The sequence below is a fragment of the Podarcis raffonei genome, chromosome 6 (genome assembly GCF_027172205.1).
Source record: "Podarcis raffonei isolate rPodRaf1 chromosome 6, rPodRaf1.pri, whole genome shotgun sequence".
NCBI lineage: Eukaryota > Metazoa > Chordata > Lepidosauria > Squamata > Lacertidae > Podarcis > Podarcis raffonei.
Window position 1 is genome coordinate 23,765,934 of NC_070607.1, and position 13,742 is coordinate 23,779,675.

A 13,742-nucleotide genomic window follows, 5' to 3' on the forward strand; every position below is an offset into this window, starting at 1 on the left:
GTCGTGACTGACTCTGGGGTTGCGGCGCTCATCTTGCTTTATTGGCCGAGGGAGCCTGCATACAGCTTCCGGGTCATGTGGCCAACATGACTAAGCCACTTCTGGTGAACCAGAGCAGTGCACAGAAACGCCGTTTATCTTCCCACTGGAGTGGTACCTATTTATCTACTTGCACTTTGACATGCTTTCGAACTGCTAGGTTGGCAGGAGCAGGGACCGAGCAATGGGAGCTCACCCCGTCACAGGGATTCAAACTGCCGACCTTCTGATCGGCAAGTACTAGGCTCTGTGGTTTAACCCACAGCACTACCCGCGTCCCTATATTATATATACTAGATAACAAAATGCTTTTTACCTGTCCATATTGGCTGCCACCATAGGATCCACTCTGTCCACCCTGAACAGAAAACAATTATTACCTTAATAATATTACCTTAGCACATGTGCAGTGCAATCCTACCACTGGCTAAATGGGGTTAGGAAGGAGTGCAGGTTTGTCTCCTTGACTAGAGATGAACTTGGGTAGCAAAGGACATGGGGGTTCCTGTTATGCCCTGTTATGTTCCTCCATGGTCATACAGGAATGGCTGTGCCTTACTTTGTGATCGGTAGCTGGCGTTAGGACTCAAAACAAAGATTCAGCAGGGGAAAGACAAAGGTGGCCTTGGGCCCCCTTGATCCAAGGCCTCTTCATTTGCCAGATGGGCTCCTGAATTGAGCTCTTACCCTCTGTTAGCATGGAGCTGGCCTTACTTATCTCCTGCCCATTCCCCATTCGGACTGGGGAAGTGGGGATTAAAAACAAAACACCCAGCCAGCAAAAAAGAAAATCACACCCCAACACCATCTACTCTAACCAGCACAAGCTGGCAAGATTTTGGAAGTGGTGGCTATTCCATCACTATTCCAGTTCAATTTAGGATTTAATTCTAAGCTACTTTTATGTGGGGGATCAGAGTAATAATAAAAATATGTATACCATGTAAGACCTCATATATATTACATATAGTGAAGGTAAAAAGGTAAAGGACCCCTGGACGGTTAAGTCCAGTCAAACTTGACTATGGGGTTGCAGCGCTCATCTCGCTTTCTCAGCTTTCCGGGTCATGTGGCCAGCATGACCGAACCGCTTCTGGTGCAACGGAACACCATGACGGAAACCAGAGTGCACGGAAACACCATGTACCTTCCTGCTGCAGTGGTACCTATTTATCTACTTGCACCGGTGTGCTTTCGAACTGCTAGGTTGGCAGGAGCTGAGACAGAGCAACGGGAGCTCACCCAGTTGTGGGGATTTAAACCACCGACCTTCTGATCAGCAAGCCCAAGAGGCTCAGTGGTTTGGACCACAGCGCCACTCTCTCCATTACTTATACACTGTATGTTAAAAGAGTTTTTACCTGCCCATATTGGCCGCTGCCGCCACCATGCATTCCTCCCTTTGCAGGAGACATTTTAAAAAATACATTCATGTATCTGCCCTAAACAACTCTTAATACTTAAGAGCAAAATAAGCATTAATCAGATTTTATTTTCATGCCTCTGCATATACTGTATATTTACCATGGTGTTGCATCTGGCTAAATCATACTCAGAGCAGAACCACTGAAATAAAGTTAGTCATAGTTACCTGATGTTGAATAATTTCAGTGGGCTTACTCTGATATGACTTAGCTGGATGCAAGCCATAGTGCAGTATATACTCTGTATGTACTATAAATTAAATGTGTTTACCTGTCCATATTGGCTGCTGCTGCCATATCCAAACCGTCCACCCTGTACAGAAAATAGTTATTGTAAAAAAATGTTGCTGGAAGGAAACCATATTGCTTTCTATATTCAGAAGCAGGAATAATCAGAAGCGCTTTTAATATCTCTGGGTATGCTACTTGTAATGCCTATTAAAAGTTCTTGCTACTTATTAAAAGTTATTACCTGGCTGCCACCACCATATGATCCACCCTGTAGGAAAAAACAAACAATCCATACTTCAAAAAGGTTCTTGATGATCTGTTGTATTACACTAATATATGCGCACTAAAATATTTTTTAATGTTCAGGAGCAGCAAAAAAGCAGAGGGATATCTTACTAAGTCATACTCCAAGTAGACCCATTAATATCAATTGACTGAAGATGCTTAAGTCCACTGACTTCAATGGGTCTGCCAAGAGTATGACTGATGCTGGATATCACCCATAAAACCCATTTTTCCATTTGTTTTAAAAATCTTAGTGTATAGTATTACTACATGATGCATTTCATATATGCTAAGTATCAAAAAAGTGTTTTTACCTGTCCATATTGACTGCCATACGATCCACCACCCTACACAGAAAACAATGACTTCAACAACAACAAAACCCAATTGCTAAAGATGCTATACCACTTTAATAGGTCTGCACTGCGGAAATACTGATAAATGTAAAAGTATCTACTGTACATGGGATGAGCAATCCCAAAAGTGGGGGGGGGGGGGGACGGGACGGACTAAAGTCAGACAAACTGCCATATTCATAGCCTTGCCAGAACTGTGTCACTACAGAGGATGAAAGAGTGGCTTTCCTATTTATTGTCTTCTCCACCCCATGACCAGGAAAAGTAATCTTATGTGAACCAGGTGTCCTATTACCTATAACAGGGTAAAAGGTAAGGTAAAGGACCCCTGGATGGTTAAGTCCAGTCAAAGGTGACTATTGGGTTGTGGCACTCATCTCACTAAGGGAGCCGTTTGTCCACAGACAGCTTTCTGGGTCATGTGGCCAGCATGACTAAACTGCTTTTGGCACAACGGGACACCGTGATGGAAGCCAGAGCGCATGGAAGAACCATTTACCTTCCCGCCACAGCAATACCTATTTATCTACTTGCACTGGTGTGCTTTTGAACTACTATGTTGGCAATAGCTGGGACAGAGCAATGGGAGCTCACTCCATTGCGGGGATTCGAACCGCCAACCTTCCGATCAGCAAGCCCAAGTGGTTTAGATCACAGCGCCACCCACTCCCTCCAACCTACAACAATGCTAAATCAAGTCTAAATGAAATCACACGAGACAACCAGTTTGGGAACAGTAAAGAAAAATAGTTACCTGTGCACCAGGGCAAAAACATTCTCCCTGTAAAAATACAAAAGTTAGTTCCATCTTTGTTGTAAGAAGTCAGATGAAATGCAATTCGCTTTCCCATAAGTTTATATTGATAAAATGGGAGCAGCAAGATTCTATGGATACTTCTGCCACATTTTAAGTAACGTGCAAATTCGAAAAGGATTTAAGTTGTAATCTATTCCTACAAGGGATGGGGGTCAGGCCCCAATGTTGCATCAGCATCTGGGGGAAAATCCACGTACTGAATTTCTGAGGTAAAATTGATTTCTGTTTTCTGATGGAATATCCAGCATGCTGTTGCTTGATGGCGTCAGGCCCAATTGCTGTGCTACCTCTAGGCTGGGGCGGCAATTTGTCTTGAGCGATAGGGATGTGAATGTGGTGGCAATGGCCCCACACCTGCCCAGCCAGGGCTTGGATTGTCCTGCCAGTTATTTAAAATTTTATTGTATGAATTTGTGTGTATTGAGATGCAACTCGCCCTATAACCGGTGAAACTGGTGAAGGGCAGGATATGAACTGAGCAAAAGCCTGAAACAAATGTGCAGGGAAGTCACTCGGGATAATCTTAAGATTTTCTTTGAAATGCAGAAGAAAAGGAACTACACTTGCCCAAGTGTCAGAAAGAGGCTGGTTGTCAATAAAAGGTAGCGAGGCAAGGAAATTGAGGATTGGAGAAACCGAAAGCCGTAAGGATGAAAAATGACCAGAGAGGAAATTGACCAGGAATTGGGGGGGGGGAGCAATTGAAAGAAGGAATAAAAACTGAAGTCTCCTCACTCTCCCATTAACATTTGGATACAAGAAACAGTTGAACAAGGTCCCATCAAATTTGCTTACCTGCCTATTGGCATAAGCCACAAATGATCCATCCTATAAAGGACAAAGTGAATTAAAAACAAATAGCATCTCAATATACAGTTCGTTCTTCTATCTGCACTAAACTGTTCAAAGTGCTGCTTGCTGCATGTGTTTAATTATTTCATCGCACCAAGCTCCAGTATTAGTAAACATAATTTGAATTTTGAAGTATTTAAGGCAGATGTTTATAGGTTGATGCACACACTGTGGTCCATGTGTTAGTAACCTCGAGGCTGGATTACTGCTATGCGCTCTGTGTGGGGCTGTCCCTGGGCCTGGTTCAGACGTTCCAGCTGCTGTAGAATGCAATGGCCAGATTACTGACAGGGACATCTGTCTGACAACATTTGCCACAATTGTTCATGCATCTGCAATGGTTGCTCTTCTACTCCTGAGCCAGGTTCAAGGTCCTTGTATTATTTCACGAAGCCCTGAACAATTTAGGAGACCTCAACCCCAGCACAGTCGCTGAGATCAACTGCAGGAACGTTGTCAGTTGTGGCCTGAGTTGGCGTGGCTCATTCGACAGAAACAAGGAACCGAGCCTTTAATGTCATTGGCCCGGTATTACGGAATGCTATATTAGCAGAGATTTAGCAGGCGCCTTCGGTTTCAACTGTCAAACGCCTGCTGGAAATGTTTCTATTCTGTCAGGCTTACGTAGATAATTAAAAACAAATCTTTCCACAATGTATAGCTGATTTCTGATTTTATTTTTATTTTATATATTTTCAATTGAATGGTTTTATGTACAATTGTTGTAAACCACTTTGATTTTTTTTTTGTCAATAGAGATGTGACTATATATATATATATAGATCTGAGAAACAGCGCCATAATTTGTCTTTACAAGATTATCATGCTGCAGTACAATGTAGGTGGAAGACCCTAGGATTTGCTGCTGACCAGTAAAAGTTCTTCCCCCTGGAAGCTAGAATGTCAGGAAGCAGCCTATGCCATAATCAATCTTCCTGCTAGCAGCTGTTGAAAGAGATGTGATTTCCCCTCCAGTGTCCTCCTCATTTTCATTATGTCATAAGTGCTATCCTATATGACCAACAATATACACCCAAAAATGCACCTGGAGGCACCTTTGTACGACTTAAGAGCTCATGTTACAATCCAGAAACTTCTATTTTTAACTTTCTAGCATTGTGCCTGTATAAATAATATGAGGCAACATAAGTTATTGGGTGAAGACAGAAAGAACAGGGGGGAAAGATAGCCCATATTGCATCCTGCAGCCAAAGGGTGAGCCCAGATTTGCAACTCAAATGCAAAGCAATGAACTGAAGACAATATACCGTATATTATTATCAATAAATTACCTATACTAAGTAATAAACTATGCCAGGCCACCACTTTTAAAATGTTCTAAGACTGCTGCATTTTTCAGCTTATTTGCATATTTGCTTTCCCTTTCAGAACCAGATTTGCATTTTTTTTTCAGAAAGGAATCCTGGAGAAGAATATATTCATTTGGACTACATGCACTGAGTATATTTCCAAATAAACCCTGGTGCTTCATATTTCTTACATAAATCTTTTCCTGTTGGTTCAGATTTTATTTTATTTTTAAGCCCAAATTGTGTTTTGGAAGATCATTTTTCATTTTTTGTTGAGTTTCTTTTCGTTTTCTTTTGCATGAGATTAACGATTTCATTAAAATTCCTAAATTTATGCCACGTCCTGATTAAGAGCATAAAGAACCCTTGATTCCCCCCCCCCACTTTCAATAGGAGAGTGTATACTCCCTGGAGAGTTACTTGCTTTCACTGTCTTTGTATGAACACCAGAAAACTATAGAAAGTGAGTGGTAATTACTATTGGATCAGAGTTGTTTGAAGGACCATCTGATCAAATTGATCTACAAGGGGAAAATTCTTACCTGTACATGATGGTTTTCGTTATTATAAAAGCTTTCGCCCTGTGAAAGATGCAAAATAATAAATAAACACCATCTATTTCTGTAATGTAATTATCAAAAGATTTTAAAACTTTACAAAGAATTACTCTATGGTCATTAGGATATACAATAAGAACCAAACAGTCTGATGTGACTGAAATACAGAAACTTCAAGAACATCTGAAGGATTGTGTGGGGTATGTACTAAAGTGAAAGCCAAATTAGTAATATCTGGGGAAATTAACTGAAAGGACCACTGTAGTCAGGACCCAGAGACTGTAGAGGTTATTTATTTACTGAATTTCTATCCCACCCTTTGATCGAGAAGTACCCTCAAAGCATCTTACATAAAATACTACAATGCAACGACACTGGGGCTGCTTCTACTTCCTCTGGGACACAAAATTGCTCAGGGGCACGACATATCTGTTTTCATAGGAATTCACTGTCCAAAGGATGAGAAAGAGGAACAAGTCTGTCTCAGGTGAACTGCTGAGCATTCGCATTTGGATCTTTAGCTGCCTGGTTCGTGTTTCTTCCTTTCATCCCCTAGATCTGCGAACCATTTTTACTCTCTGAGGGGAGTTCTGTTTCTTGGACAGGAGCCTACCATGTTGCAAGGCAAATCACTTTTGAAATGAAGAGGAATTTCAAAAGCCTGATACAACGTAGTGGGTGGGTGGGTGGTTCTGCTGCCCACTGAAAAAACAGTCATTAAAAAATGCATGAGTTGTTTGCAAGTCCTTGAAAACTCCTAATACTGCAGTCTGAGAGGATGCCAATTTTGGTAACAGGTCCTCCTCTATAACAAATAGGCGGGCATGATTTACTGTGCTGCAAACCCTGGTTATTAATCCCTCTGAAGCAGGTTCTAGCTTGCCTGAGCAGCAGTTAGTATAGTTCCCAACTTGCTCGCCAATGGTGTTTAAGGTGAGATGAAGAAATTTCCTCAGGGGAGGAAGTGTGCATGGCTGATTTCTTAGCTGCAACACACATGTGCCCAATTGTATCTTCATTTGTCTCTTAGTGAGCTCTTAGCATGTAGCGCCACACCACACACAGGGGGCTGGCACAAGTGATGTACAATGGCCTCATTTCAAGTCATAGCTAGTATGTTTCAATGAAGACTTGATGGCAGTGGATGTCCTTACCTGGCCATAGGTATTGATACTTGGTGGATTAGAGGTTTCATTCTGTAACAAAGCCAGAAATTTCAGAAAGCAGTGTTATTTGCTTGCCTGAGCAACAGCTTAAATAAACGAAACGAGGTGAAAGAGGAAAATCTGCCTGTTCACCGGATTTTCAAAGCTATAGAAGTTTGAGAGCCCAATCAGTGGAAAGGCAGCACCAAAGTTACAAAGGAAATGAAAAAACAAGTTGTGCTGCTTTCAGTAGACATTGTATTCATTCGAGAATTGACAATGCATCTTGCATTTGATGCCGAATTTCGACGGTGCTGAACGCAAGCCATGTTTGCAAAGGAACAATCAGGAGCCTTGGGTCCAAATTGTTTGTTGACAAGAGCAGGCTCCAGATTGTTCCTTTGCAAACATGGCTTGCGTTCAGCGCTGCTTTGCACCTGATGATATATGATGCTGGGTGATTGACAGATACGTGGCTCCACCCACCTGTGCAAGGTGGACCATGAAGGGTTGGCCATAATTGAATCTGGACCATTGATGGAAAGGGGTTCACTACCCCGATATATAGAGACACATTGTATAAAGTAGGTATAAATAATCCTAGAAGTTTTCAGGAAACATCTTCTGGTTTATTTGATGTGCTTATTTAGACACATGTGCTTTTTCTTTGCCATTAAGAGCTATCTGGTTTGGGGGGAAAGCTCCCCTCCACTGCTGCAAACAGCAGCTCAGTGGACAATTATATGTATGTAGGTTTTAAGCAGGCAGTGCTGAGTCAATAAGGCTTTGTTTGACGAAGACCTGTCTGAAATACTGTAAGGCCCAAATCATTTCTTCCATTAACTACACCGTAGGGCTGCATTTAGCTCTCCTCATGCAGCCCAAACAACACTTCTTCTTTTATTTTATTTGTAATTTGTTTATTGAGATTATTCAACTGAGTACAGTAACACACATATAACACAAAAATTGAAACATAACCTAAATATGTCTTTTGCGGGTGGAAGCATGGAAACACAGGAGAAAGCTGAGTGTTATCAGAGAAAGGTTACATCATGTAAAAAGGTAAGTTCAGAGATATGCATTAGTTAGACCAGCCACATGTTCCGAAATACCACAGGTCAACCTGTTCCTTCTTGATTTGTAAATGTTATAACACTCCACCAGTCTGCAGCGAGAGAGTCTTGCTTCTTCCTGCCTCTTGTTAGGCGCAAGCGTTGTGTTAGCTTCTAAGTTAAAGCTATTTCCTGCACCTTATTTTAACACCTCTACAGTACAAACAGTTAATTTTGGCACTAGCAGATACAACAGATGCTGAAGAGTCAAAATGAAGAAAATGGTGTCAGGCAGTTCTTACTTTTTCACTCCGAGCTGCTCTGATCAGAGCGCGAGCCTGCAGAGAGAGAGACAAGGGAAAGTTTTAATGTCTTGCTTTTATCTGAATGAACATCAAGCAAACTATTGTGTACCATACTAAGAGTTTGGTTAGCCACTTCGCAAAATATGATGTGGGCCACCTGAAGCTCAGAAAGAACTGCAGAGATATAACAAGGGATCAAATTTTGAAAAAGCTCTTCTTGGATCTTCCCCATCTCTGAACGAGTGTTGGAGGACAAAAGCGATTAGGAGTTCTGCTCTCAACATAACATTTTATTCCACTACAGTGGTATCTCTAGATACGAACGGGATCCGTTCTGGAATCCTGTTCGCATCTAGAGGTAAACGTATCTAGCGATGGCACGTCTGTGCACACGCGCGTCGCTTTTCACCACTTCTGTGCATGCGCGTGACGTCATTTTGAGCGTCTGCGCAAGTGGCGAAACCCGGAAGTAACGCGCTCCGTTATGACTGTACAGTGGTACCTCTGGATACGAACGGGATCCGTTCTGGAGCCTCGTCACATCCTGAAGTAAACGTAAGACGCGACTGCGCGTCTGCGGGTCACGTTTCGCCGCTTCCGCGCATGCGCGTAACGTCATTTTGAGCGTCTGCACATGCGGCAAAACCCGGAAGTAATGCAAAGTTACTTCTGGGTCACCGCGGAGCGCAACCCGAAAATATTCATCCCGAAGCTACTTCAACCTGAGGTATGACTGTAATTCAGGCTGGGTGGGAGGAGCATAGAAAGAAATAGGTACTGGGGCATATCTTCCAACTATTTTTTTTTTTTTTAAAAATTGGATTGGCAGAGAAGATTGAATGGGATGGGCTTTCTACAGCAACCTCTACAATCTCCCTGAGCTGAACGTTAAAACAACAAACAAAAAGGATTTGAAAGATAGTGCAGAGGAGAATGGGAGGAAGCCAACACACACCATCTGGATGGAAACATGCCACAGCTTTCCCTTCCATTGTCAGGGTAGTGGGTTCCAGTCCCATGTTGGGCAAAAGATTCCTGCATTGCAGGGGGCTGGACTAGAGGATCCTTGTGATCCCTTCCAACTCTACAATTCTATGATATATACAAGTAGTGCTTACTTTTTCACTCCGAGTCTTTCTGGTGAGAGCGCTTTGCACACTCCGTGCCTTTCTGATTACAGGAAGTGCCTTGGGAAGTAAGGAAAGAAACATTAGTTTTAGATAACATTTATGCTTCTAGCTGAGAGCAGTGCTCTTCAACATTCCTATGTTCAGGGAACCTTTCCACATCACCTTGTCCACTGAGGAACACCTGCATTTTACAAAATGCCTCTGCAGGGCCTCTGCATTACTCTGTATAAACATAGCATACACCTTGAAACACACTCAACACTCTTGTCTGCAGTGCATTATAAGGGAGGATCTACAGCAGTGGGAAGGTTGACTTCCCTCCACTAGATGTGAAAAAGCTGGGTTCAAATCTCTGCAGTTAAGAAGCTCACCGCATTTCTTTTTCTCAACTCAACCTAGCTCAAAAGACTGATATATTTTGCCACATAAACTGGCTAATTCACCCATGAGTGTTCAGGCTCCATAATAAAGTTGGCGCCATCTATTAGTGAGGTCTTTCTGCTTACAGAGCACAAGTCCTCAGGAAGAGCATATCATACAAATGTGTACATTTGCATATTAAAAATGAAACATACAACATCAAAGACTCAAGAGAGAGAGATATGTTATAAAATTATGGAATAACTGTTTTTTTCTTTTCTATTTGGCTGAAAGTTCTGCTTTATTATCATTTGGTAAAACTAGCAAGGATCAGTTAAAACTGCCTTGGTCTGATGCCATTACTATATCTCTTGCAGGAAAACATGAACTTCTGGGATGAAGGCTTGGACTATACAGAAATGACAAATATACAAGTCAAATAAAAATTATAATAATATCACATTAGGAAAAGTGCCTAGGTACACAACACCACAGAGAATACCATGGGTAGCTAGAACCAGGCAGTTTACAAATACCACAATCACACCATGACCCAACATGAAGGGTCAAAAATGTATGACTAAAACTCTCTGCTAATGTACATGAACCCGTGTGCAGTTATCTACTTCCTGAAACAGTTTTTGAAAGCATTTATTCTCTTGACCTCAAAGCTGGCAAAGAATCCTGCATCCTGTTGATACAGCTACATATATTTATACAATTTCAAGAGCATATGAGCCAGCGCTGCCAATAAAATCCAATCCTGCTGACTCTTTTAAGAGTTAAAACAGAGATTATGGTAACGGGTAGTGCTTACTCGTTTTTCCTGAATCTTTCTGACGAAAGCTGTGAATGCCTCCTGTAAGGGGAAAACATAAACCCAAGTTAGCAGATGCTGAATGAATCCCTCTGTGGCTTTGTTTGCACAAATATGCTCTTTAGAAGCATATTTGGAGCAAATCCAACATGTGGAAACCAAAGAGTACTTACTTGAGCTGCTACGTCCCTTCTGCCTCTACAGTTTGCTGAGCTCTGTCGAGATAAGTGGCATGGAATGAAATGAAAACAGAAAGGTTTTTTTTTTTTAAAAATCCTAAAATAATGCCCATTCAATTTGTGACCCATGAAAGTGGAAGCTGAACTAAGCCCTCCAACCAGGTCCCTGACATTCCCCACCCCCAAGGCAATATAAAATGTGCAATGGTCCAAATGCAATAGATCAGTGGAAATCGCTAGTGCCACAACTGTGCAATAGTGAGAAATTGTGCAGCAGCCTCGTGATATAATAAGGAAAGCCAGCCAGCTTTCTCTCATACCTGGAAGGCTATAGAAAATTTCTGGTATTAGGTTCCATTTAGTAGTGCAGCCATATCAAGATTTGAATTATCACTTCCTTCATGGGCTGCAGTTTGAAACAGCCTGTAACAGTTGCCTACTCTAGAATATTTGTTAGGTTCCTGAGCATGAGCGATGATTATAGGGTTCAAATCTGAGAGTCTCATTCTTCTGATTCAAAGGATAATGTGTGGCCCCCTAATTCAACTTAGGCAATGCCTAAACTGATATTTTAAAATATTACAAATGAAAAATATTTACCACAGCTTTTCCTCCGTAAGTAGAGGCATCACCCTGCAGAGGGGGAAATAGTAAATTGTTATATATTTTGAAAAACAGAACCAAGAGACTAATTTGTGATATCTAAATATAAGGTGTCCCTCACCCAAAGCTAGGAATGCATCAATAGTACTAACTGAAATGGTTTAGCATCCCCTCCTCCAGGGAACTTTAAGGAAATGTAGTTCTTTAAGGGTTTAATGGGCTTTAGTGGTTAACTGTCAGTACTTTGATGAAACAGGATTCTGTGATGGAAACCACCAAGATATATAGGTATAAAAGTGATAAATGTGTATATCATCAACAGACCTAGGAGTGTTTGTCAATCTGAAATGTGCCACTAGGGGATGCTGTTCGTTAAAATGTGAGAGAAAGCAGAAGACAGCCATTTTTATATCAGATTCCATGTGGGTTTTAAAAGTACAGATATTAGAAACATAAAGAGTTGTGAAAATGGCTTTCCCCAGTCAAATGTCTTATTTTCTCCTGCCTTTCCTTTAGCCCACTGAATTAATCCGGAAAAAAACACTAATTTCATCTTGTATAATAATTATGTGCAAATGTAATGCACTGCAAGACAAATGTAATGTCTTACCAGCGTTTTAAAATTCTAGTTTCAGTTGTATCACCTTATAATATCGAAACGACTGTTTGAAGAATGTGAAGTAGAAGATTTCAGGCAAAATAATATCTGTATTTATGCTTTTTTTTTTAATGAGTTCATGAAAGTAGAAAAGGTAATTGAGAAAGATGACTATGCTTAAAAAAACAACTTTTTTGGGGGGGGAACTGTGAGAGTATCCCTTTAGGATTTCATCTCAGAAACAAGTGAAATGTTATCTCCTGGGGATAATCAGCACATCACATGCCAAGTGTAAGGTGCAACGCAGAAGGGCTACTCTTACCTGATCACAAATGATATTGCCGTAACGTCCACCAGTCTGCGATCCCTGCCAAAAAGTAAAATAAGGAACCCAATTATTTACCATGAGAAAAACTGCATAAATATCATGGGTTAAGGAGCCTGGAACTGAAGGCTGCACACCAAGGAACACCAGAGGTTTGTTGCCGGCTCTGTCACTGGGGGAGATGGAGGGGGGGCACTGTCCCATGTCTTGCATGTTGTGTGTGTGATGTGTGTCCCTCCATGTTTGGGTACATGTAGATGGTCATCACCAGCCCAGTTCCTGAACTGATGGGGCACCGGCAGTATTTACTGGAAGAATGTGGGCATCTGTTGGTTTTCGTGACTTCTTTGCATCTTCTACTTGTGTATATTTTTCCTGTCCTTCAGGGCTGAGCGTGCCTTTTTCCTTGGCAAAGCAGAAGTGTATCTCTATTTCCAACCTAAGTATAGGCTTGATATCCCCATCTCTCTGCAGACGATACCATGGAATAATCTGCACATATGCTATAATATTAAAACAATGTTTTACCTGTCCGTACTGACTGCTGCCACCACCAAATGATCCACCCTGTACAGAAAAAAATACATCTTATTTAACAAAGGATTACCTTAACCTATCTGCACAAAGCTACTTCCTCTATTTGGGAGCAGAAATAAGCAGAGATACTTATCTGCATTTTATTTTCTGGATCTGTGTATACTTTGCGCATTAGCAAGTGTTATTGGTATTATTAAATTATCCACCCTTCACCCTAAGGCCCCCAGGGATGTTTACGACAATTAAAAAAACATCAATATGAAAACACAGTATTAAAAACAGTGTGTAAAACAACTTAAATAAGGTGGACTCTGAAAATAGACATCTCAAGTGTCAAGGGATATATATACACAAATCATTTGATCTTTAGAGACCCTTTTGAGTATCTTTATTGAGGTGTTCAATAAATTTATTACCGACAGGGGGAAAATATATCTGAAGGTTGTAATATCTCTTAGACCTGCTATGTTTGTTATTTCCTAACCTGTCAGTTTTGATATTTATTAACTGGTTCTACAGAGGCTGAACTTTGTTATTATTTCATATTTTGGTCTCTCTGTAATGGATGGTTGACAAAAGATTAGATTGATTGAGTGACCAAGCCCTATATCATGTGTATTTTTAAAGTGTTTTTACCTTTCCATATTGGGTACTGCTGCTGCTGCTGCTACTGCCGTATGATCCACCCTGCAGAGGATACAGTTTATTATTATTGTTATTTTTTAAAAAACAGATTTTTCTGCTGAGATACCAGCTTGGTTTAATACATCTGCACCAGCCCTGCAATAATATGGTCTCTGGAAGAGGCACTAGGATA

At 41.2% G+C, this 13,742-nt stretch overlaps 1 protein-coding gene across 15 annotated transcripts in view; it reads right to left on the reverse strand.

The window, feature by feature from the left end:
* The window catches only part of LOC128415441 (hornerin-like), a 68,306-nt gene that overhangs the window by 19,734 nt on the left and 34,830 nt on the right, over positions 1-13,742 (reverse strand). For 14 of the 15 annotated variants that reach the window (XM_053391648.1, XM_053391643.1, XM_053391640.1 and 11 more), the window contains 17 exons: positions 13,562-13,612; positions 12,917-12,955; positions 12,386-12,430; positions 11,463-11,495; positions 10,857-10,898; positions 10,684-10,725; positions 9,495-9,563; positions 8,374-8,409; positions 7,026-7,067; positions 5,857-5,895; positions 3,948-3,980; positions 3,090-3,116; positions 2,294-2,326; positions 1,936-1,962; positions 1,735-1,776; positions 1,401-1,439; positions 356-397 (listed from right to left, as the gene is read on the reverse strand). In XM_053391648.1, the coding sequence (XP_053247623.1) occupies positions 356-397; positions 1,401-1,439; positions 1,735-1,776; positions 1,936-1,962; positions 2,294-2,326; positions 3,090-3,116; positions 3,948-3,980; positions 5,857-5,895; positions 7,026-7,067; positions 8,374-8,409; positions 9,495-9,563; positions 10,684-10,725; positions 10,857-10,898; positions 11,463-11,495; positions 12,386-12,430; positions 12,917-12,955; positions 13,562-13,612 (681 nt within the window). The remainder of the gene's footprint in view (positions 1-355; positions 398-1,400; positions 1,440-1,734; positions 1,777-1,935; positions 1,963-2,293; positions 2,327-3,089; positions 3,117-3,947; positions 3,981-5,856; positions 5,896-7,025; positions 7,068-8,373; positions 8,410-9,494; positions 9,564-10,683; positions 10,726-10,856; positions 10,899-11,462; positions 11,496-12,385; positions 12,431-12,916; positions 12,956-13,561; positions 13,613-13,742) is intronic. The other variant, XM_053391639.1, reaches the window with a different exon arrangement.